The sequence below is a fragment of the Loxodonta africana genome, chromosome 22, assembly GCF_030014295.1.
Source record: "Loxodonta africana isolate mLoxAfr1 chromosome 22, mLoxAfr1.hap2, whole genome shotgun sequence".
In the NCBI taxonomy this organism is placed as follows: domain Eukaryota; kingdom Metazoa; phylum Chordata; class Mammalia; order Proboscidea; family Elephantidae; genus Loxodonta; species Loxodonta africana.
This window is the reverse complement of record NC_087363.1, coordinates 22,529,701-22,554,252: the sequence shown is the minus strand read 5'-3', so window position 1 is coordinate 22,554,252 and position 24,552 is coordinate 22,529,701. Positions and strand designations below refer to the sequence as shown.

The 24,552-nt window shown below is 58.1% G+C and overlaps 1 protein-coding gene across 1 annotated transcript in view; it reads right to left on the bottom strand.

Annotated features, from left to right (window-relative positions):
• The window catches only part of CACNA2D2 (calcium voltage-gated channel auxiliary subunit alpha2delta 2), a 74,023-nt gene that overhangs the window by 4,523 nt on the left and 44,948 nt on the right, over positions 1–24,552 (bottom strand). Inside the window, exons 3-32 of the mRNA XM_064274474.1 lie at positions 22,238–22,282; positions 18,697–18,838; positions 15,315–15,446; positions 15,093–15,150; positions 14,324–14,374; positions 14,087–14,186; positions 13,787–13,945; positions 13,438–13,545; positions 13,262–13,340; positions 12,587–12,636; positions 12,320–12,409; positions 12,055–12,126; positions 11,785–11,859; positions 10,439–10,513; positions 10,289–10,360; positions 10,132–10,203; positions 9,957–10,018; positions 8,906–8,982; positions 4,853–4,913; positions 2,533–2,630; positions 2,215–2,305; positions 2,045–2,107; positions 1,804–1,907; positions 1,400–1,498; positions 1,222–1,310; positions 965–1,015; positions 647–718; positions 392–544; positions 192–244; positions 27–82 (exon numbers count right to left, since the gene is read on the bottom strand). Coding sequence (XP_064130544.1) covers positions 27–82; positions 192–244; positions 392–544; positions 647–718; positions 965–1,015; positions 1,222–1,310; positions 1,400–1,498; positions 1,804–1,907; positions 2,045–2,107; positions 2,215–2,305; positions 2,533–2,630; positions 4,853–4,913; positions 8,906–8,982; positions 9,957–10,018; positions 10,132–10,203; positions 10,289–10,360; positions 10,439–10,513; positions 11,785–11,859; positions 12,055–12,126; positions 12,320–12,409; positions 12,587–12,636; positions 13,262–13,340; positions 13,438–13,545; positions 13,787–13,945; positions 14,087–14,186; positions 14,324–14,374; positions 15,093–15,150; positions 15,315–15,446; positions 18,697–18,838; positions 22,238–22,282 — 2,509 coding nt within the window. The remainder of the gene's footprint in view (positions 1–26; positions 83–191; positions 245–391; positions 545–646; positions 719–964; positions 1,016–1,221; positions 1,311–1,399; positions 1,499–1,803; positions 1,908–2,044; positions 2,108–2,214; positions 2,306–2,532; positions 2,631–4,852; positions 4,914–8,905; positions 8,983–9,956; positions 10,019–10,131; positions 10,204–10,288; positions 10,361–10,438; positions 10,514–11,784; positions 11,860–12,054; positions 12,127–12,319; positions 12,410–12,586; positions 12,637–13,261; positions 13,341–13,437; positions 13,546–13,786; positions 13,946–14,086; positions 14,187–14,323; positions 14,375–15,092; positions 15,151–15,314; positions 15,447–18,696; positions 18,839–22,237; positions 22,283–24,552) is intronic.

The following is a 24,552-nucleotide window of genomic DNA, read 5'->3' as shown; positions in this document are numbered from 1 at the left end:
GGAGGGGTCTCCAAAATCCTGCCTACCTGCCTGGAACCAGCTGTGGTAGATGAGGCCATAGAGAAACTGCTGGAACAAGGACCTACAGGGCACGGAGCACCAAGTGGGAGCTGTCAGCAGAAGCCAGTATCCCCACTCCTCCTCAGTCCTCCTGGCCAGGGAGCACCCTCTCTACCGCCCCCAGGACTCACCAGGCCGCAGCCGAGGTCCACCAGGCCAGGTTAAGGAAGTCTGCAATGGTGGGCTGCAGTGGAGAGAGGGTTGTGGGCTGCCTCCGCTGCCCCTCGTCCCAGGTCACCCCCAGCCCTCTCGGGTGAGTCAGAGGTGGGGGTCATCTGTGGGCAGGTCTCCTAGACCCCCACCTCCAGACCAGGCATTGCTGGGGGCTCACCACAAAGACGCCCCGCGGCGCAGCCCCCAGGTTCCCTGGGGGCTGGGGTGCACAGGCTGCCTGATAGTCGAAGGACTCCTTGCGGGCGTAGAAGGAATTATTGTAGAGTGCCAGCATCAGGTTGGCATCCACTTCACTGAAGAACCTGCCCACCTGGGGATGCCGGAAGGGGGTTGTGGACACAGGCTGGCAGTGCCACACCCACAGAAGGTTTGAGCCTTGTCCCTCTCCTTCCACCCTTTTCCTGACTTTCACCTGGTCCCACTGATGGTTCTGGTTCGACAGCACCAGGAATCCCCCATCATCAATGAGAACACAGAGCAGGTCCTGAGAGGTGAGGAAGGGGAAGGAGGATGGAGAGGGGCTGAGCCTCAGACCCTCCTCCCCAGGCCCTGGCAGTCCAGTGATTGAGAGTGGGGGTGCTGCCACCTCCCTCAGCCCTGGTAAGGCTGCGAAGTCAGGGTGGGGATGTTGAGGCCCACAGGCCAAGGAATGGGCCAGTAGTCAGGGTTGGGACTAAGATGTCCGAGAGTGGGTAAGCTTGGATCCTGGGCAGGTTCAGGGTACACGCACCTCATTGTTAACTTCGCAATCCATCTCACAGTGGCTGCTGGGGCCGCACTGCTGGATAGAGTGTGAGGGCTATAAGGCGACCACCAGTTCTCCCTCCTTCCTCCTCCCATTATCCCTCATACATCTGGTTTCCCAGGCCACCTGCAGCAGCCCCGGCCTCTCCTTAGGTGCCGGTGCAACTCTGGGCGGGAGGCTTGTAGGGGTTCCTGGGGATTCAGGAAGGGCACTGTTCGGCCTACTGCCTCCTGCCCAGGTACCTTCTGAGGTTGGTCCTGGTGAGTGCGATTGCTGGCTAGCACCTTGAACTTTTCAGCCCAGGCCTCCAGGTCCAGCTTGACGCCCACCACTGCAGAAAGTGAAGGGCCATCAATGCCTGCTTGCCTGGGCAGCACCCTGCCCATTGCCCCTTCTGTTGCCTCCCCTCCGGGCATTCACCTGCTGGCCTCAGTGTGCGCCCTCCCAGGCTGAGTTCCACAGCTGTGCTGACCAGGACACCAACAGTGTCGTTCTCCAGCTCCAGTGGCCTTAACAGGGCTGGGGGTGGGATGGGGTGGGGCCATCAGGAGCAGGGGTTGGCGGCCACTGACCCCTCCACTCTGGCTTCATGGGCTCAGGAGCCCAACCCAGGGCCGGCTCCGGCCTAAGCACCCAACACAGTGTTTGGCACAGTGAGTGCTCAACAAAGACAGGAGCAGCCCAGCACTCTCTCCATGTCTGCTCCAGTCTTGGCCAGTGTCATATTCGAGAGGGGCCTCAGGCAGCACAGCCCAGCCCTGGCTGGGTGGACAGGGAAGGTGAGGCTTCCCACCTGCTGTTGGACACCCTGGGTGGATACTTACTATCCTGGTGTGGGGGCTTGAAGACATAGCCGTGGTTATCCAGGCTGCGGCGGTAGAAGCTGGAATTGAAGGGTTCGGGGTTCTCTGTCCAGTCCTCAGCTGCCCTGGAGCATCCAGAAAGGCAGAGGTTGGTAGGCAAGGGGTGGTTCTGGCCTAGCCCAGTGGGGAGCAGTGGTCTCATTAGAGGCAGGGAGGCTTCTGGGCAGCAGGACAGGGGCAGGGAGTTGGGCAGATCACTTACTTGTTGGGGAAGACACGGGTGATGCCACCATCAGTGGCAGCGAACACTGCCAGCAGGCTGTACCTGGGGGCAGCAGGGAGGTAGGGTCATAGGCCTGTCTTCCGCCAAGCAGGGCTGGGGCCTCCAGGCCCATCCCAGCCTCCTGCCCCCACAGGCTGGGTGGTGCCTACGTGTTGAGGTCCTGGTCCCGCCATACACGCTCCACCAGCTGTTGTGTGATGCCCGTGTCCAAGATCAGGTTGTGCAGAAGGAAGTTGTTGCCTGGAATTTGAGGGTTGGGTAGGGGAGCATCTTCTTTTGGCCCTCTGCCCACACTCCCCAACCTTCTCCCTTCATCCACCCTCACCCATAGGAGCCTTTCCCAGGACCTGGCCCTGGCCCTGCCCCTGGCTTGGGTCTGCATATTTCCATGCCTGCCTGCTGGGACCCTGGCTTCCTCTGAGCTGCCACTGCACTGCCCAGACCCGGCTGCCCTGCTGGGCACTCACACTGCTTGGAGTCTGGAGTCACCTTCTCCATGAGCTCAATGAAGTTTTTCAGGAACTCGGTGTTGTTGTCAGAGGCGTTCAGGTCCTTGCAATACTCTCTGGGGGTGGGGAGGGGCAAGAAGAGTGGGCTTGCAGGGCTGGACAGAGCAGTGGGCCTGGGGCTTCTCAACAGGTCGACCTGGCCATTCGCTGAGAAATCCAGGCCTCAGGGAGGGACACGTGTTCTCATGGCCTGCAGCCGCCATGTGCCTGGCTGCCCAGGTCTCAGTTGGGACAGAACTGACAGGAGAATGAGGGTCAACTTCCTCGACCCTGGCCAGTTCTCCCTCCAGAGCATGGACTTGCAGAGCCTCCCATATATCCAGGATGGTGCGCTTGGAGGCCCCAGGAAATGCTTCATGGCTGCCTCATCCATGTGGGCACAGGTGAGGCCACAGGACCAGCATGGGCTTTGTCAACCTGCGTCTAAGATCTCATCCTGCTTCTTGACTGTGCACCTTTGGGCAACTCGCTCAAGCTCCCTGAGCCTCAGTGTCTTCATTTAGAAAATGGGAAATCACTGCCCCACCATAGAGGGTGGAAGCCCTGGTGGCGCAGTGGTTAAGTGCTTGGCTGCTAACTGAAAAGTTGGTGGTTTGAACCCACCAGTGGCTCTGCAGGAGAAAGATGTGGCTGTGTGAAGACTTGCAGCCTTGGAAACCCTATGGGGACAGTTCTGCCCTGTCCTATAGGATCGCTATGAGCTGGAATCGACTTGACAGCAATGGGTTGTTTTTTTTTTGTTTGTTTGTTTACCATACAGGGTGTTGGGAAGTCAGTGGGAGCATGTGGGTCCTTGGACTGAATGTTCTCTTTGCCTGGAATGTTTTCCCCAGAGGTAGAAATGCCAACTCCCTCACCTCCCCAAGGCCCTCACTGGGCTCAACATTGGCTCTGGGTCCAGAGAATACGGGGGCTTTGGGGAGTGGAGGGGCCCTCTTGGGGCTCTGCTCCCCCAGGAAGTCTTGGCAAGTAGTCCCTCTACCCTGATCCTCATCCACCAGGGACTTTCCTCCAACAACTTTGTGAGAATTTGGGACTGGGTCTCAGTCCCTACTTACTCCCTGGCTCCAAGGGCCTTTGTGCAGTGCACAACCTTTACCTCTATGCATGGAGGCCACACCTTACACACCCAGAATGACACCCACACAGCTGTGCTTGACACCAAGTCACTTGCAGTCCCTGCCCCCCACACAATACACACATTCACATTTGTGGTTACTTCAGTCACTCACCCAGGAAATAGTGAGCTCTCTTGAGCCAAAGAATCAGAAGTGACCAAAACACAGTCCCCAACCTCGGAGAGCTTCCTCAGGGTTACATGGGCTGCACAGGTCTTTTCACACATTCCCACAGTCACTGATGCAGAACGCCCACCCCACATTTACACCCGGACTCTTACACACACACACACACACACACACACACACACACACAGTGATTCACAAATACAAACTCACATTGACAGAGTCACAGAGAAATTTGTGGGTGCATGCACGCATGTGCACACACACAGAGGTGAGGATTGCCCAGAGCCCCCGTGTGGTGCCTGAGAGTGCCATAGGTCTCTGCCAACTGCACCCACCAGCCCTCATCCAAAACCCAGGTCACAGGGCAGGGTTTCACCACTGGGGGCCACCTGCCTCCTCAGCTGTGGGCCAACAGGCAGTGTGTGCATGAGAATGTGTGTGTGGATGCTGAGAGTGTGCTCCAGGAAGGTCCCAGGCCCCGCCTGCTCTAGGCCACACCCATCACTTGCCAGAGCAACTCTTCAAAGCCCCGCCCCCACCCCACCAGTCTTCAGCGAGCCACCACACCTAGACTTGGCACTGCCGTGCCGACAGGGGCTCTGGCTGGCTCGGCCCCCAGACCCACACAAACACTGACACAGGACAATGACAGGGTGCCGGGTGGGGGATGGGGAGAGCACCACAAACCAGAGCAGCAGCCGCCCAGCGAGGGGCAAACTGCAGACAGCCAGCCCAGGGCAGGAAGGGCTCCCTCCTGGTTGCCTGGGAGGCCACGGAAGTTCAGCAGAGAGTCCAGAGCTCTCTCATCCCAGGCTGGCGGGAGCCAAAGCTGTGGAACTGCTGGCCACTGCTGCCTGGTGTGGCTACATGGCTCCGGGTATGCGCACGGCAGCACATACGGGGCTATGTATGGGAGAGGGGCGACACTGCACAGGACACAGACACACAGAGCTCCAGGCAGCGGTGCAAGAGGCGGGGCCGGGGCAGTCGGGGTGGGGGAGGACACCTCAGCAAGGCCACACACAAGCTACCTGGGAGCAATGAAAACATGTCCTTCAGACTCAAAGCTGCTGGGGAGCAGGAATTCAAAATCTGCAACAGAAACGGGGGGTTATCTGGCGGGGGCTGGGGAGGCGGGAGGCCAGGGGGCTCAGAGCTGACGGGGCTGGAGAGGTAGGGGAGAGGATGGCTTGAGGGAGAGGGAGACACCAGCAGAGAGGGAACCCGCCACTTCCATGTTCAGTTTCGAGCCAGAGAGAAGGGGCAGGTGGGGAGGGGTGGAGGGCCTGTGGAGACTACAGCATCGCAGGAGGAGGGCAGTTATAGCCAATATGTTGCCCGGGTCTGGTCCTCTGTCGGCAGTGAGTCCCTTGGCGTGGCTGTATATGCTTCCATACGGCTGTATAGCACATATACACGGACACACACACACACATATATATACACACACTGCTATATATATGCATGGTCTGGGGGAGGCGCCAGTCTTGCTCTTATCACACCCATAATGGAAAAAAACGCATGCTGAGCTTCCTTTGCCTCCAAAGAGACTTTGAGGAAGGGAATTGGCTTTTGGCTGCAGATTTTTATCTTTCTTTGCCGCAGCTATTTGCGTTTTGGTAGGTCTCGCTTTTGTTCTGTGTCAGGCATCAACATGGCCAAACCGAGGGTGTTTCTCATGGGCACAGACAGTCCAACCAGAGACAGGTGTGGGCAGCTGGTGGTGGGCTGCAGTGCATTGTGGGGCAGTCTTCCCTGGGGCACGGAACTGGGTGAGGGGAGACCTTCAAGGTGCCCAGGCCTGTCCTACACTGTGGGAGGAGAGGTTGGGAGGTGGGAGGGGACAGGGCACTTGGACCTGCACACCTGTCCTCCTAGGCTGGAGGCATGAGGGGCAGGTGAGGAGGGCATAGGGAGGGGTCTCTTCCCTTCTTTAGGACCTGCCTGGGGTCAGAGGAGCCAGGGAGGAATGCTAGGGACTTTAGGGAGGGCATGGGGGCGCTGTTGAAGGGTGCACCAATTGGGCTTGTGCCCTGGGCTTGTGATCTGTACATGAGTGTGTGTGTGTATGTGTGTAAGTATGTATGTGAATGTCTGTATGTGAGAGTGTGTGTGAGTTTGTGAGTGAACCTGTGGATGTGGCCACTGGGCCCCCTCTGTGGCCTCTCCCTGCTCAGCTGGACTTGCTGCCTTTGGCGGTCTATATCTGGGAAGGGCCCTTCAGCTCTTAGCTGTCCCCACTCAGGACAGCCTACCTTTCCATCCTGTCTTGACCTAGATCCCGACCTTGCTTACCCCCAGGGCTTCATTTTTGCAGAAGAGGAGTCTTCCTTGTTCCCAAATACTCCCACAATGCACTGCAAGATTCTGGGGAGGAGGACTTGGGCATGCCTGGAGGGGCTGGGCAGTCACTGGTTGGACTGTTGCTTTCTGATAGGACTGTGAGGCAGGGTTTGGACACAAGCCAATGGGACGTGGCGGGGGGGTGGCAGGGGGAGAGGAGGAGAAGGAGAAAGAAAAAAGAGGGAGGAGGAGCAGGGAGACTATGCTATGGTTGTCACTGTTACTAGGATCCCGCATTTCTGGGTTCATTTGTTGGGATGGGGGAAGAAAAAGACAACTCAAGCCAGTGAGAATAGGACATGTCTCCCACCCTCACCCAGGCCAGTGGGGGTCACTGTATCCCCTTTGCTGGGCTAGGCTGGACAGAGCCCCTGGACTTCTTGGGGAGCCCCTGCTTCCAGGCCATAGGGGATGAGGCATCCCCTTGTAATTCTCCATGCCCCATCTGCCCAGTTATTCTCTGGGAAGGGTGGCTCTCTGTGGGCCAGTGGCAGCAACCCTTGTGTGCTGTACTCTCTGACTCCCCAGCACCCTCCATGACAAGCCTCCCCTTGTTCTCTGCCAAGAACTGGGGAGCTCACTTCCCACCTTTCCCAGAAGCCTCTTTTGCTCGGGCATTTCTGAGTGCCAGAACCTTTTTCCTCACACCCAGCCTGATTCTCTTCTAGCTCCTTTGCTGGTCCTTGGGGGTCCAGACAGATTCCATTCCTTCCCTGGCCAGGCTCACTGCCCCTGAGTCTGCCTTTATTTACCCAGGGGAACACCACTGCTATGTCTGGTGCTCCCATTGACCCTCTGACTTGCCCAGGAGCAGTGAGCCCCACAGGACAGGGCTGGGCCAGGCCACTGGACTTTAGCGAAGCCTAAGCCAGGAGAGCAGCAGGGGCTGGTGCTTCAGCACCTTGGCCAGTGCCCGGGCTGGTCCAGTTGGCCTCGCTCAGCCTTGCTCTCCCTCCCAATGGCCTGGCTGCCTGCCCTATCCTGCTCAGGGTGTGAGGTTTCCAAAGCCTTCTGTCTCCTCTTGTGGAGGGCTGTCAGCGGTCAGCTTGGTGCTACTGTCAGAGGTCAGAAGAGGGAAAGCCACCCCAGGGGAAGCTTGTGCAGCTGGCCCCTTTCTCACCCTGACATAAGCCTCTCTGAGGGCTGACCTACGCCTTGAATCTCAGACCCCCTGCCCTGCTGGGTGAAGTGTGATGGGGAGGCCTTTAGCCCTGTCTCCACTGTTGAGTTGTCTTGGAGGGACAGAGAAGGTGTGGGGAGCCAGGGGCCTGCCTAGTGGGAGTGAGGAAGACGAGGAGGGGCCTGAGCTCTCAGCCCACGGGGGACAACACCCTGCAGGCAGGGCCAGGGGAGTGGGCCACCGGCTTTAATGGGGGTTTAGGGATTAGAGGAAAGGCAAGATCTAGAGGATCCTAGGGGATGCTGGGAGGGGAGCCCTGGAGAGCAGAGGTTTGGCTGGTCCTGGGCAGGGAGGGGGGCAAGCAGGGGTGTGAGGGTGGGTGGGGTGGGGAGAGGAGGGTGCACTGGTTCTGGATATACTTGCCCTTCAGTTTGCTGATTGGCACTGGGACAGTCCACCAAGAGAGAAAGCGAGGAAAACAAAAACAACACAAACACAAAAAACAAACGAAAAAGGGGAGGGGAAGGGGAGGGGCACAAACAATATTTTATTCAATGGCTGTTTGAATGAAAATATTGTGTCTCATCATCATACCGAAAGGAAACTTCTTGCAAAAAACGACATGAGAGAGAAAGAGAGAGCAAGAAAACTCAAAGGAGAGGAGCCCCAGTCGGCCAGGCAGGTGGGGGGCGCCCGGTGGGGCCGGAGCCCCAGCCTCCCTCCCAGTGACCTCGGGCGGTGGGCAGCAGGGCCTTCCAGGGGAGGCCAAGGGTGAGCAGGGCATGCAGGGGAGAGCCACAGGCAGAGGGGTGGGGGAGAGGGTAGGAAGGAAGGGGGAGAGACAGGGATGAAGAAGAGAGGGAAGGAGGGGGGAGGGAGAGCAGATGAGAGGGAGTGAAAAAGGGAGAGAACAAGGGTGGGACAGAGGAGGGAAGGAGACTGGAATGACGTGGACAGACGGAGAGTGATGGTGCAGGGGTAGGGGAGAGAGGGAGGGGGCAAGTGGAACAGAGAGAAGGAAGGAGTGAGCAGAAGGGAGGGGAAGAGAGGGAGAGAGGGAAGGAAAGAGAGAGAAGGAAGGGGGAAGAGACAGTAAGGGAGAGAGTCAGGGGTATAGGGAGATGAGTGAAGCAGAAGATGAGGGAGGAGGTGAGAGGAAGAAAATGAGGCAGAGTGTGAACTGAGCATGGATGAGGAGGAAACAGGAGGAGGCAGAGGGACCCTGGGGGACACCACAGGGGGAGAGAACTGACCAGGGAAAAGGGGGAGGGAGAGGTGAGGGAAGGGGGTGTCTTCCGAGAATGCAGCCCCTAGGGGTGTGCAGGGAGGCAGGCTAAGGAGGGAAGACACTGAGTAGGAGAAACCAAAAACAGAAACCTCAAACCATGAAAGAATGGCCTGGAACCAAATCTGAGAAAAGGCGAGCATGCAGATTTCCACAGACTTTCCGACAGCAGGTGCCCCCAGCCTGTGGGTGCCTTGGGGTGGGCACACGGGGTGGGAGGGGCTGCCTTGCCACCCTTGCCTCCAGCAAGCGGTGGCTGGCTATGCTGCCTGGGGCCGGCCAGGGTGCGGGGGAGAGGCAGGGGTGCAGGGCGCAGGCAGGGGCCGGGCCACTTACACTTGACCTGCAGGATCTGATCACTGAGGTTGGCTTGGAGGTAGAAGGTGCTGTATGGCGGGAGCACCAGCCCTAGGCTGGGGAGGAGGGAGGAGCATAGGTCACTGCTGGGGAGAGGCAGATCACACTGGCACCCTCTCCCCCTGGACCTTGGAGCTGTGCAGAGAGGCCCAGGCTGTGGTGTCCCCTGCCCCAACCACCAGGGACACCTTTCCCTGGCCAGCTGAAGATTCATGGCCTAGGGGCCATGGAGACACCCAGGGGTCAGGACCTTCCACTCCCCCAAACTCTTCTGGAGACCACAGAACTCCCAGCCCCACAACAAATCCCACCCCCAGCAGCCTCCCACAGCACATCACCTGCCCAGTCAGCCTCCCCCATCTAGCCAGCAGCAAACTTACAAGGGGCAGAACAAACACTGCCAGTGAGGTAGGCTGGGGGGGGCAGGCACTGCCTTAGGGGTGGGGTCTACAGTCCGGACACTTACACTATGTGAGAGGTGGTGAGAAGCAGGGCTGGCCTAAGGTGGTGAGGGGCAGTCACTGGTGATAGCGGGTGTGTGGATGCCCCTGGCATCTCAGAAGGACAGCAGTTTCAGGCTGCACAGAGAACAGCTGCCCTGACTGACCTGGCCCATAGGGGGACCTGCTCTGAAGCTGTGATGCCAGTTGAGAGCAGCCTGTGAATGTACTGAGGATGATATCCTGGGTGCAGATACTGGGGGTACAATCCAGGCGGGAGTGACAAGAAAGGGTGCTGGGTGTGGGGAGACATCAGATGCACTGTCCTGTCTCTGTCCTTAGTTCCAGGGGGCTGGCACTTGCCCCTGAAGGGCCAGGCGGAAGCCCTTGGGGGACCGAGCATCCCGGAGTGTTCAGTGAGCAGCCCTGGCTGGTGGTGCCCCCCTGGGATGGTGGTCACAGCCAGCCAAGACCCTTGTTCTCCCAGCAGACTTGAGTGGGAAAGTGAGGGGGAAGCCCGGCTCAGACTCTGGGCTCTGGCTCCCCCACACCCCGCCACCCTCTGCCAGCCCAGCCCTGGCCCCACTCACCTGTAGTTGGTGCTCCTTATGGGAACCCAGGTGTAGTTCCGCATCACCTCGTCTATGTACCTCTGGGAGAAGAGGCTGGGTCAGGCGCTCAGGCTAGCAGGCCGAGGTGGTGGTGGGGTGGGGGGGCAGGAGGGTGCCCAGCCTGACTCCCAGCTCTACTCCCCCACCTTCTCACCTCATCCAGGGACTTGACCAGCGTTCTGATCTGCTTGTGGCCTTTGTTGCCATCAATCATGCTTCTACGGATCTGGAGGGGCAAGAGACATGAGGGGCAGGGCCCCTGCCCTCCTCTGCTCCCTGTTTCCCCTTCCTGCTCCCCCCGCTCTCCTTACCTCCTCCTTGTTCTCATCCTCCAGCTCTGCATCCAGGAAGTCCAGGGTCACAGGCTCCCGGAAGTTAGTGGTCTGCGAGAGGCCGGGTGGGAAGTCAGGAGTCCCCATTTCTAAGGGTTCGCCCACCTACAGACCGCCCATCTGGCTCACCTGGGGCTTGAGGTTGGGGTGTAGCAGCACATAGCCGTTCAGGTCAATGGCAAACACGTAGCCATTGGCTCCAAGCTGCGGACACAGATCAGGGTCTCAGGGTTTAGAGGGCTGGGCAGGGATTCCCTATGTTCTAGGGCTCTTCTACTTCTTGCTTTCTGCCCCACTGAGGAGTGTTGTTTGTCTGCCCCACATGCCATGCAGCCTAAGCCTACCCCTCAAACCAACGCCCAGCATGCTGGGCGCCCCTCATGCACTGGCCCTTGCCAAGGTTCACCAGCTTTGTGGGGGTCCCGTTCAATTTGATATTCTGTGGTTCTCTCTCCTACCCCTGGTTCTCATGGAGCTGTCAGTCAGCTCAACCTCTCTGCTTCCACGGTCCAAGCCTGCTGCTTCTGTCCTGTCTGTTCCTCCGGCTGCTGTGCCCATGGGCCATCCTGTCTCTAGCCTCGCATCCTCCAAGAGCTGCAGGCCAGATGCTCCCTCCTGCCTCAGATCTGTGCCTCCCCTTGTCCTCATCTCAGTGAGTGTGGGGAAGGAGGAGCATAGGTTTTGAAATCCTGAAGGCCTGGGCTTTCCCCTCCAGCTGGGAGGGAGTAGGTGGGAAACCTGACTCACCTCTCTGAGGTACAGTTTTCTCCTTGCATATGGAGGCCAATGACATGGCCCCTGCCTGCTCATGTGGCTTGGGCTTAGGGCACAGCTGCTCCACCCACACCCCCCTGCCCCCTGCAACAATCAAAAACCAAATTCCCTTTCCCACAGGCCCTGGGCCAGCCACACTGTGATCTTGCTCCTTCCCTGGTTTATCATTTTGTTTTTCACCTTCAGGTCTTTACCCAGAGAGTTCCCTAAGCTACACCTTCCTCTTCTTTCTGCCCAGGACACTCCTGCCTGCGCTCCAGTTCAGGCCGGCAGTCCATGGGTCGAGTCTGGCCTGCTGCCTGTTTCACTCGTACGGCTATGAACTAAGAATGCTGTCTGCATTTTTAAATGGTTGAAAACCCCAAAATGGAATTATATTTTATGACATGTGAAAATTACATGGAATTAAAAATTCAGAATCCACAAGTCAAATTGTTTTGGAACAGAGCCACACAATAGCAGAGCTGTGTAGACTGTATGGCCTATAAAACCTAAAACCCTTACGGTCTGGCCCTTTATAGAAAGTTTGCCGACCCTGGCACTAGGCCCAAGGTCACCTCCCCTGGAAGCATTGTCTGATTCCCTGCACTCAGAGGTCTCCGTGGAGGCAGGTGCTGTAACTTCTGCAGGTCTCTTCTATGGAGCCTGGCCTGTGTCCACGGAGGAGGCCGAGTAAGGCAGAAGCGCAGGTGGACACTCACTGTATAGTTGGGAGTCAGCCTCTTGATGTCACTTAGAGCCACATCGATGCCCATCACGCCGAGGATCAGCTGGTTCTGAGAGCAGAGGCATTGGGGGTCTGTGATGGGCCCAATTCCTTGGTAGCCCGCTCTGTCCAGCCCCCACACCCACAGCTTCACCCTGCTCTCACAAGCCGCTCCCCACACCGAGTTAGCAGTCCTGTCCCATTGCCCCTCCATCCCCATACCTGCCATGGGCATGCCCAACCCTCCCCCAGTGTGAAGCCTCACCTTCTTTTCCCCAGGGCCATCCTGTGTCAGGTTGAAAACGGGGAGGGTCCCTGTCACTACCAATCCTAGCCCCTGAAAGGAGAGGAGAGGAGGACAATGGGTCTCCTTCCTGTGGCCAGACCTGCTTCTACCCTGAGTAGTCACAGCACCTCTCTCTGTCTTCTTTATCTATCTCCATAAGAGAGCCCTTGAGGAACTTGACCCTGTGGGCACATCCTTGGGGAAAGGTAGTCAGCCCCACCCCTACCTTGCCCAGAGGCCTTACCAGCGCATCCTCATACACGTTGGTCCATTGCACCTGCTTGGCCTCTTTGCCTGCCAGCACCATGGGCCTGCCCAACACGTCCAGATATTCCTGGAGAGGGGGTGTGGGCAGGTCACACTCCTGCCCCTGCACTGTACCCTCCCATTCTGTCACTTTGTGTGTTGGGATTGTACCCTTAAAAGCCACCAGGGGGCGCTCTCGCCCCACACCAGCCCGAGGAACACTGCATCCCACAGCTGGGGGTGGGGGCCGCCTCCACAGTCTCACCTGCGTGTTGATGCGGATGGCACCGATGGAAGGGATCTCAAAATAGTAACCTGTGAGTGAAGGGGAGGCAGACCTGGGTGGCTCTGTGGGACCGACAGTGCTGGGGGTCCTGCACTGTGGGGCGTGTCTGCAGCCTTGACCTTTCCCTCAGGCTCTTTCTCTCTTTGGTGTCACTCCCCCTAAACTCATGTCCCTTTGGTGCTCCCTGCCCTTGCCCTGTCATTGGGACTGCTGCTGTGAAAGGGGGAGTAAGTATAGGGGTATAGGAAGCAGAGCTGGGGCAGACATAGGGTGAAGCGAGGGGCCTGAGGCTGGAAGTCCCCCATGCTATGAAAGCAGTGACATTCAGAGTCCACCCGGGGCAGGCCCAAGTGCATGGAGAGATGATCTGACCAGCAAACGGGGATACGGCAGCAGACAAGCTGGGAGATGGATGGACAATGGACAACCAGACAGATGGGCTGAAAGACGCTCAGTCAGATGGACAAGTTAGACAGCCCATCAGACAGGCTGAGAGATGGACAGCCACATGTATGGAAAGACGGATAGACAGAGGATGAACAAATAGTAGAACAACTGGACAGACAGACATAAGGATGGGCAGGTAGACAACAAACCCAACGGACAACAGGAATGGTAGGCAGGCCCTGTGGCAGTGGCACCTGGGCAATGTACCTTTGTTGGCACAGGCCATCCACTGTAGGGGCGTGACATCATAGTTGTGCTGCCCCACGGAAAATGTGAACACGCGTACCTGCAGGGGGCGTGAAGTCACTGCCGAGGCCACCAGAGGACAACCCTCTCCTGAACTGGGCCCAGGCCAGGAGAGCCCCACCTGGGATGAGCCTCACCGTCCGGTTGGGCCAGTTGTACTTCTCAAAGACGTCCTGCACTCGGTCCTCACCACCATCCGTGAACATCATGATCATCTTGTTGCAGTTGGCACGAGTAATGTTGGACTGGGCAGGGGCAGGCATGGGGTCAGGTGGCTCTTGGCATCTCCCCAGTCCAGGGGCAGAGCCTCCCTCCCCTGGCAGGCCTGGCTCTCTGGCCCTCCTTCCCCACAGCAGACAGTGCTGTCTGCCTGAGCTGCCTGCCTGCTCGGCACTAACAAGGCCATCTGTCTTGATTTCCCTGGTGTCTCTGTGCCCAGGCCCTTGCCCGCCCCTTCTCGCCCACTTGCCCACCCATGGGGCTCACATTCTGCAGCTGGTCGAAAGCATACTCAAAGCCGGCCTTGTAGCCTGTGGTGCCCTTGGCCACCATGCCCTGCACAGCTTCCTTGAACACCTTCTTGTTACGCACATTGGCCTGCACCAGGTGCGTGAAGCATGACACAGGCTGTGCCTTCTCGTTGAACTGCAGGGACAGTGCGGGTGGTGAGTTGCCTCAGGCTGCCAGGCTAGGCAGCTGTTGGCATGGATGGGGCTGGTGGTGGTCATGGGGATGGTGTGAGTGGGGGTGGCCAATACCTTGCCCACCTGCTGCCTTGGCACTCACCGAGGCCACGTTCACATAGTCATCATCGGACAGTGTATCCAGCATCTCACAGACAGATGTCTTCATCAGCTTCAGAGTCAGGCCGCTCACGCTGCCGCTCCTGCAGAGGTCAGGCAGGGGCCATGGAGGTGCCAGGCAGGCCTCAGCTGTCCTCCTGCCATCCCGCATGATGTTCCCGGGGAAGCAGAGTCCATCCCTGGGCCCGCCCTAGCCTGGCCTCCTGGCAAGCTCACTCACACATCCACGATGATGACCATGTCCTTGGGTGACGAGGCCCCCTGGATGTACCTGCCCAGAGAAGCCTCAGTCAGGGCCAGGCCCACTGGGGCCTTGTGGATATTGATTCAACGTGGTTCTAGTAAGCATCCACTGCAAGGGCCAGGCACTGTTCTAGGCACTGAGGATGCCACTTTGATAAATCACAGTGACCTGATTCCCTGGCACATGAACAACCCCAGGGAAGGGTGAGTAGGTGATCCAGAGAGGGGGCAGGAGGTTTGTTCCTTGGCCTCAGTGGCTAGTCGTGTCCCCTGTCCCGGGTTGAGGCCCCAAAGGGCAGAACCTTAGCTGTGTATGGGATGGAACAGGTGACAGAGAGGAAGGAGGTCATGGATACTGAAGGAGAAGTGAGCAGTACCAGGGCCAAAGACCTTCTAGCCCAGGCCTGGCAGTGGCGCTGTTGGAGGGGCTTCTAGGGCTCAGATGGGCAGGGCAGGGCCTGGCCAACCTTGCAGAGGATGAATCCACCCTTGGGAACCCCCACTGTCCCAGTCCCTCAGTCCTGAGGAGGTGGGGGTACTGGGCAGTGGATGGGGGGCAGAGGCAGCTGGGAGGCCTGCCTGGGTGATAGGATCCATTTTCCAGTGGCAACGATGTGTGAAATGAAAATTGGATAGAGCTGGCTGCGCCCTGCTCCAAGGACTGGATAGCAGGAGGGAGGGGAGCAGGCCAGGGAGGTGGGTTTGCTGCGGAGGTGTCTCTACCCGGCCTCCCCTTGCTTGCTCACCAGGGTCTCCTTCGGACGTCGTACAGGTCAATCTTCTTGGGGGCTCGCCATGGGGTGGCTGTGGGGGGAAAGGGGGTGTGAGGTGGGACTGGCAGGGGAGGGCCCAGCCCCGAGGGCAGAACTGGCAGGAGTGGCCGGGCCCTTCCGCACCTGCAGGATGCTCATCCTACCCTGTGCACCCAGGACAGGTAGGCTGAGAGATGGGGAGAGGCTGGCACCTACCTGGATAGTAGCGGGTGACTCCTGTGGCACTGCCGAAGACCTGCCATAGCAGTGTGGGGTCCTGCCTGCGGTTCTCGATGAAGACATTTTCCAGGGCCTCCGTCCAGTTGAGCTCGTTGAGGATGACAGTGGCTATGGGGAAGCAGGCGGCTGGGGTGGCAAGTGCCAGGGCTGTCTCCCACTGAACCCCACTTTTCTTGCCACAATGACACCCCTGCATGTGCCCTCTATCTAGGAAGCCTCACCTGCTCTCTGCCTGTCCAGAGCCTCCCTCATTCCCCAGGGCCTCCTACAGAAAGACTTCCTGGTCCTCACTCCTCCCAAGTCCTTGAAGGTTTGGCTCAGCCTACCCCTCAGCCGGGCCTACGTGATCAGGCAGGGTGGCTGTGGCCTGGGTGGTGGGAGCTGTGAGCTGGGACCCAGCCCAGCGTCCTGCCTGGAGCCTAGGCTGCTCCCACGGGAGCTTACCCACTCAGCATGCACTCCGGGCTGCAGCCACAAGAAAGCAATTAAGGGCCCGATGATGGGGCTGGAATTATTCAGCTATTAAGGTACCTGATAAGCTGGAAGCCACTCAGCTCCATGATTAATCAGCCGGGGCCAGGAACAGGCAGGGGAGGGGGCAGGGGCCCTCAGAGGGGCAGAGGCAGCGCCCTGATCCTGCTCCAACACAGGCACCAACCCGCGCGCGTGCGCGGACACACACACACACAGAGCTTGCATTCCCCTACAGGTATACCTGCAGCCAACCTCCATGTTTCTAGTCAGGTGTGTGACCCCTAGCTTCCCCCCACCCCCTCCCCACTTCAAGCCCACTGCCTGGAAGCCCCGACTGTTGCCGTGGCTCAGGGCACACATGCTCATGCTTACACACCACCCCGTTCCTCAGTGGGTCCTGCTCTCACAACCCCCCAGCCAGTAACCCCCCTCGCCTCCACCCTCCTGTGGCTGCACACGTGCAATCCCCTGGCCAGACCCACCCCGCACGCACACTCACAGAGCAGGGCTCCTCTCAGGCAGCTGACCATCCGTTCTGGGGATCCTTTAACCCAGGCAGAGACCCAGGGTGACTTTAGCAGTGACCCCCTCCCCAACTCAGGGCAGCCCTAAATCTGCCCGATGGCTCCGCAGATGTGTGACACATGCTCTCAGGTGTGCACTGTACCTGTGGGCATGTGTGTGTCACGCGTGTGCTCAGAAAAAGCAGTAGGAGTGGGACACCTGCTTCTGCCAGGTCTCTGTACTTTATCCCCTCCCCTGGGTGGCAGTTTTTTCTTCCTCCAGCTGCCACCACCCCTTTCTTCCCAGGTGGAGACCTGCCACCATCACCATCCCATCCCGACCCCTGTCAAGCACCCAACCTCAGTGAGAACCAGACAATGGACCCCTGTCAAGCACCCACCCTCAGTGAGAACCAGACAATGCCTTCCAAAGTTTTGCTCTTCTATTCAAAGCAGAGCCTCTGAACACTGAAACCTTCAGAGCAGATGAGGAGCTGTGATGTACAGATACAAACGCTCAAGGCTGCCCACAGCCCAGGGGGTACCAACATATTCCTGGGCACTCTCCCTTCTGTTTTCTCCCTCCAGAGGGTGGGGACCTCTGCTGTGCCCTCTCTGCTGCCTAGTCCCTCCCTGTCTGCCCTTGCTCCTTCTCTCAGTCCCTGCCGCTGCCCTTAACTGGCCATAATATGAAAACAAAACACATTCCTAGCATTGGCTGTGCCTATTGAACAGTGTGTTATGGTCTCATTCCTAATTTAGAAACTTAGTGAGTTGAACAATTTCTATTTTTCTTTTTAAGGAACAAATAAAGTCAGGCTGTCAAACATTTCACATGGTACTCTCTGGAGGTAGGGCCCTGTCCTTGCTTGGCAAGCCCCACCCCTCACTGGGCCTCAATCTCCCCATCTGCACAAAGAGAGGCTGAGAGCAGATGGTCCTGGAAGCTCCTCTAGCTGCTGGCAGAGGCATGTCCCTGACTCAGGTCAAGAGCCAAGAGAAAATCCTTGTACCTGCTGGGCTGTCCCTGCAGGTATATGTGGCCACCCACATACGTGTGCACATACCTTTATTGCAAGCCACACTGCGCAAACACCCTGCCCCCGCCTCGAAAGGGGCAGCTACTCCGCCCCGTGTGCACACTCCCGTACCCGTGTGTACACACACTCAGATGGAGCTGAGTTGGGAAACGGGGACCATGCCCCCTCAGGCAGGCGATTACAGATTTAATTAAAAGTGACACAGTAAATAAAAAACATATAAAATGTAATTTGTGTGGGTAGCGAGGGGTGACTGGGGAGGGCCGTGTGGCTCCTGTTTTAATTAGCGTGCTTGCCTGTGATAGTGCCCCTCGACTGGCTCGGGCAGGTGGCCTGTGGGTGGCCTGTGGGGGAGGAGTGGGGGGGTGTCCTCCCCTACTCCTGCTTGAAGCTGCCAACATGGCCTGGCTGACCCGAAGGGTAGAGGGGGCCTCCCTGAGGATCCTGGAAGATTCCCTGCATTATGGTACCCACACATCAGCTCTGGAATCTTTGCCCCAGGACCCCCAGCCTGGTGGGCACGTTGGATTCTAAGGCTACTCTGTAAGTGCTCAAGAAGTCATCTGAATCCTGCCAGTGGAGCTCCCCACCTAGCCTCCTCCTAGCCTACCTAGACTCCTGGCCTCCTCTGCCTACATCTCCCAAGATCATTAGGAAGTTCCTCCTTATATCCACCTCAAATCCTTCCAGCTGTAGTAACCTGGTTTCCCATTGTGCAAAACTGCTCTGTTCCTGGAATCTCAACCACCCTCATCCCAATCTCCTTCCCCATCTCAGACCCTGGCTGCTCTGGGCTGGAAACCATCTCTCCAACTCCTCAGCTCTGTGCTCTTAGCCAAGGAGAAGCGGGAGGTGTTTCAGGGCTGGTGTCGGTGAGTGAGGTGTGGCTCCATGTCCCCGCTGCCCCTGGATCCACCTGATGTGGTAGCTCCTTAACCTCCCTCACAAAGGGGCAGGGAGTACGGTGAGTTGGGGAGGAGCTGCTGCAGGGGCTGGGTAGGACTCAGCTCTGTGTGTGGGAACCGTGTATGTGTGCACGCATTCGTGTGTGCACATGTGTGTACATGAGGAGACCACACTTGCACAGGTATAAGAAGCTCAGTACTTTGTAGCTTGCTGAAAAGCTCTGTGCTTTGTACTTGCTGGGGGGTTAGTGCAAGGCTGTGACTGTGTGTGGCTTGATGCCTGCCTGTGGGCGCATCAGGTGAGCATTTGTGACCGTGGGGGTAGGAGGCTGGGGTGGATGGCACTGGCCTTCCATCCCCAGGGCCCTGGGAGTGCTGGGGCAGTGGGCCTTGCTCCCATGGTGGGTGGGGAGCCCGGATTGCTCTGTACACTCACAGCCTTTGTAGATGTCCGTAGGGATCTGCACCGCTGTGTACGAATAGTTGACCTTGTTCTTGAAGTTTGGATCCTCGACAAAGTCCAGCCTCAAGGTGCTGGCCTTTGATCCCCTCTCCATATCCTCACTCTCAGGGTCGTCCTGCAGAGAGCACCCCCCCACCCCCACCCCCACAGCAGTGTCAAGGCTGGAAAACAGCAGGGCTGGGGTCAGGCAGGCCTGTGGGTGGGGGCAGGGAGGGCAGTGTCTCGGGAACAGGGGCATCTGAGAGAAAGAGACTGATGGATGGAGAGACAAAGGGACAGACAGACCAGGGGTACGGAGCTCACCCAAGTGGCCTGTGACTCCCACCTGCCCCTTCCTGCCCCTGACCACCATCTCCACGTCTGCTAAACCCAAATCCTAAAACCAAAACCAAACCCAACCCCGCCCCCACATCGTTGAAAACCAATTATCAGCAAAGGGGGCAAATCCAGTCAGAAGGAGTGCGCTGCAGACTTCTGCTCACAAGGATGTGCCTTGTGCAACCACAGGGAGGCCTTGGCAGCCCCTCCCAGGAGCTCTGTGACCCCCACCCTGGGCCCCACTCATCCCCTGCCAGGTGTTCCTTTGGCACCAGGGAGAGGGGCCCTGGCCCCACGCAGATGGGCACTACTCATGCAGCAGGATGGGTCCAGGGCTGAGCCGGAGTAGTAGCAGTCCTCGGGGAGAGCTGGGCTGGGTGGGGGCCAGCACTTAGACTCGGTGGCCTCTAGAGGGAGGGCCTGTGGTGCCTGCTAGCGGCAGGACCGCAAGGACCCCCGTTGACTTTCTAAAATGAGCTGCAGCCGTCTGACAGGTGCCAATTATGGCATCTCTCTGCTGGGCAGGCTGGGCATGCGCCGTGCACCCCCGCCTACCACCAGAGGCTGGCAGGAGTGGGTCTGCGACTGCAGCATGGATGCCGCAGCCGAGGGGGGGTCAGGCATGGTGCAGGTGTGCAGGAGAGAGGGAAGATGGTGGCAGAGAGAGGAGGGGGAGATGGGAAAAGCCAGACTAAGGAGGCAGAGAGAGAGACAGAGGCTGCGGCAGGACGAGGAGCAGAGCTGGGGGGCTTTATGCCCTCGAAGGAAGGGGGCTAAGTGGCTAAACGACCCTGTGCTCCCTCAATGCCCCTCAAGACCTCTGACCACCCCCAGCACCAGACTTGCCTTGTTTCCTCTCCCCTGAGGATCCCGTACCGCCCCTGGGTTCTGTGCACGCTCCTCATGTTCCCATCCCTAGGTAAGGTGATATGCCCACAGGGCTGGCTTTCTCCTGAGCCAGTCAGAGGTGCTCTACACACCGCAGGGGTGCTTGGCCTCCCCCCTGGGGTGCCAACCTGGGCTGGGCAGTGGCCTGGACTGGTGTGGGATTGGCCCGTCTCTGACAACACCCTTTTCACCTCTTCAAGGGTGGGTTTTGTGGAGCAAACCCAAACCATTTGCTGCTCTCCCATTGCCCCTCACCCAGTGTGCCACCCCTCTACCCAACCAGGCACACCCTTGAGGACACACGGACGCTCCTGGATGCCAGGTAAAGCTAGGGCAGGCAGCCACTGAGCAGGGAGGCCTGAGCAGGGAGCCAGCTGCCTCTGAGGCGTGCTCCGCTCACGTTCTGCTCGGACGAGGGGGTGGCGCCGGAGAAGAAAGCCCCTGAAATGTCAGCGGCAGATGAAGGGCGCTGGAAAATTTAATCTCCCAACTTTTCCAACTAATGTGACATTTGGATTCCGTTCTGATAAGCTATCAGCTGGCGAACTTTTTCCTTCCTTTCTCTTTCCCCCACCCCCACCTTCTGGCTGGTAATTTAAAAGTAAATGGTCTAGAAAGATCCCTAACTGTACCTCTGGCAAAGATTAAAAAAACAGAACAACACAACAAGCACGTGAGCCGGCAAGTGTTTGCGTGCCATTGTTCCTACCGGGGGCTTGTCAGGCCAGGCTGGGCTGTTAGCTTACTGACCTTAGCCCAGCCCCACCCTGGGGTGAAGCTCTCTCTTTGGGCAGTCTCTAGGTCCCCAGCAGATGTCCAAGGGGCCAGGGACAGGAAGCCAGCAATCTGGAGCCAGGGACTGGGGACCTGGACACAGTTGGGGGCCGCTGGGAGTTCAGAGTGTCTTGGTAGGGCGCTGGACACTGGGGCAGGGCCAGGCTGGCCAACTCGCCCCTCAGTGCCACCCCCAGAGCCCAGGGGCTTTGTAGGGTGGGCAACCGCAGTCTCCTGGTTTATATTTAATGCACTGATTGCTAAAATTACAGCCCGCTGCCGAGGGGGGTAAGGAATTAGATTCAGGGTCTAATTAAAGGTTCGCTCTTCATTTGAATTTCAGATTCCGGCTTTAATTTTAGCAACTTCTCCGGGAGCCACAGAGGCTCAGCCAAGGGGAAGCACACCTGCTTCAGCCCACCCACCCCTCCTTCTCAGGCCTCCTGCCCACCTGCCCTCCCGAAGGCTCATCCAGCCCCGCCTGGTCCATGGACCCTGCAAGAGATCATTCAGTGTACCCACCTCCTGTGTCATTGGATACCTCCTGTTTACTCCAGGAAACACCCCAGGCCAATAAGCTTGGGAGAGGAAGACAGGATTCTGGGTCTCCTGTACCAGCCAGCTCAGGGCAGGGGCACCCCAGAGACTGTGATGCCTCTATTTACATAAGGGGCAGTTGGGTTTTACTACTTTGCCTCAAAGGCAGACAAAGGGGCTCAGGCCTTAACAGGTTCACCAAACACTGTCTACCTCCAGTCTCCTGTACCTTTGACACTCCTCTCCCCTCCACAGACCCCCCAAAAATGGTCACATATCTTCTGCATGAGTCCTCTGGTGACGAGGGTCCCGAGCCACCACTTCTGAGGAGGGGCGACCACAGCTGAGCCGGAGCCCCATCCTCCATTTGAAGAATGGGCACACGAACTGGGCTGTGTCTGCAGCCAGCGTGTACTGGCTGAGCTCCAGCCAAGATAGGTGGGCGGGGTGCTATTTCCCTGGATACAAAGAAAGGAACCTGCCTTGGCCTGGACATGCCACCTGGACGTCATGGCGTCCGCACCACAGCCCTGCCTGCCCACATCCAGGGAGCCCTCCCAAAATGCTCCTTTCTCCCCGCCTCTCATCGTGCTCAGAGAGCCCTTCTTATGCTGGAGCTCTCAACTGCCCTTTGTGGGGCGGTCCAACGGCCTCACCACCCGGCCCAGGGAGGGGATTGGGTCTGCTCTACACTGTGCCCTGAAGCCTTGCCATAGGCCACTGAGGCCACTGAGCCACAGCTCTGGAGGGGTCAGGGAAGTTGTGAGAGGTAAGTGCGGGGTCTGTGTTACCACAGCTCTGGAGGGGTCAGGGAAGTTGTGGGAGGTGAGTGGGAGGTCTGTGTCACCACAGCTCTGCAGGGTAGAGCTCAGGATCCAAGTAGTGAGCCCTCACACCTGTTTTACAGCTGAAGCCTCCTAGACCCAGAGAGGGGGCATGGGGTTCACAGCTGCCCCCACCCTGACCTGGCAGCAGTGAAGCCAGGTGGGGCACTTACCAGCTCAGTGTCAGCCTTGGCGTCATAGTACATGATGTCTTCCTCCTGGTGGGGGAGAGAAGCCTCAGCACTCACAGCCCAAGGCCTCCTGAGATGCAGCTGGGACCCCAGCCCCAAGGCCTGGATGGCCCCCTCAGATTCCTCCAGGAGTTCCTGAGGGTCTTGAGGCACACTTTCCCCTCTGCCCTTCCAGAGCCAACATCCTGAGGCGCTGGGTGAGCCAGTGCTGGGGATGCACTGCCCTCACCAGGCCTCACCTGGGCTTCTGGAGGGGTGAGGTTCCTGGTCTGGGGCTCCTGGTCCCAGCACTGCAGCCCTGCCAGGAGATAGGGTCAGAGGAGGCCCACCGGCAGAGACTGTGGCTGAAGCTGGGGGGCGGGGGCAGGGGAGGCGGAGTGAGGAAGCTGGAAAAATAAAGCAGAGTCTGGGCCCGAGTGAAATAATGACTCGAGGCCGCATCTTCCAATTTCTTCTATTAAAAAGCCTGCTCATTACAGGCATGTACTTATTAATTATCTGTGATTTGTTGTGAAATGCAAAGGGTTTACACAACAGGAGCAGGAAGAAACAAAGCCCGGCCTATGAGCCTGCTTCCTGGCCCTTGCCTGCCGCTGTGCCACCCCGCCAGTCCTGGCATGGGACCACACGCCTGCCGCCTGGGTTCTTGGCCAACTGTGCGTCATAATCACTGGCCACCCCGAGGACCTGTAATACAAACGGGCTAATTTCATGTTTAATATTTTTTAATCGGAACCAAGCACGGCTGACAGAGGCCACCAGAAGGTGAGTCTGGTGCCAACCAGTGCCATACTCCCAGAAGAGGCCGCCTCCCCAACCCCTAGGGCCAGGACCCCCGCCCAGGGCCAGTGTCCAAGTCACCCTCCTCAGCCCTGTTTTGTGCAGCAAAGCCCTGCAGCATGGCCCGGGAAGTCCCTCACTCATTTGGGGCCTGTTTCTTTGTGGTCTGCAAACAGGGGTTTGACCATGTCTGCTCCCAAGGGCCTGGCTCTAACGCAGCGAGCACTGAAATAGTACTTGCTCTGTGGGGAGTGAAAGTCACCTTGGCCATCCTGGAACCTCATGAGGCCCTGATTGCTCTGTGTGACCTCGGCAGGGCTGGACCGTCCCCTCTCTGTCTTGGGCTCCTCATCTCTCGGGGAAGGGTCTTGGCCTTGGGGACTGCTGGGTCTGAGGCCATGGCCTGAGGTGGTCAGTACTGGGGGTCATTGCTGGGAGCAGTCCGGGGCTGTCTCCCACCAGGGGTCTGGGGGATGCAGGCCACTGGCTGGACATGCAGGCACAGTCCAAGCATTCCGGAACACTGACTGCGTGCCTGGCATTATGCTTGGGGAAGACCACACACAAACTCTTGATGTACATCAGGCCAAAGGCGACTTGACAATCACTTTCATACATATTGAGTTACTGGGTCCTCACAACAGCTCCATGACCTCCGTTATACAGATGAGGAAACTGAGGCAGGGATAAGAAAGGCTTCACATCATGGCTCCAAGCCGCCTTTCCAGCTCATCATCTCCAGCTGCTCCCGCACCCACCCACCCACCAGTCCAGGAAGACTGGAGCCCAAAGAGCCTGTGGCGGGGGCTGGGGCAGGGACCCAAGCTCCAGGGTGCATGGTCTTTCCCTGCGCCTGGCTCCAACCTCAGTACATAATGAAAGCTGACATTACATCAAACACAATAAGGAGTTTCAGTTGATGAAGATCATTCCTGAACACACAAACCCATTAAACCGAGGGGAAAAAATATCAATTCAACACACTCACTGGTGAAAAGAAAATGTGATTTGTTATCTAAAAAGGGGTTATAAACACGGCTCTGATGCTCTTTTCCTCCGTAATGAAAACAAGCGGGCGTGGTGGGAGGACTGTAGATTAGAATATGGGGCTTCACTCATCAACTTTTTAGGTGAACCTTCCACAAGGACGGGAAAGGGCACAGGATAGGGGCCAGTCACTCTTGGGCTCCTGGAGCCTTGGGCTCCCCTCGCAGGTTGGAGCTGGGACTTGCCTGCACTTGGGCTGTCCCTGGGATGCCCTGGCATTCACTTGGCCCACCCTCCCAGCTACTCCAATGGCTCCATTTCTCTGTTTTGTTGTTTCATGGTGTCGCAGAGGATCAGATATTGGTGGCATCAGAGATATGGGGTGTGTGGGGTGCATATCAAACTGGAGGATTCCCAGCCCCCTGCAGACTGTGGGTGAGGCTCAGGTATCTGCACGCCTTCCCTGTCCCCGGGTAGGGGGGGCATGCATGTGGGCAGGATTTCCTCCCGGTCCCCCTCCTGCCACCTTC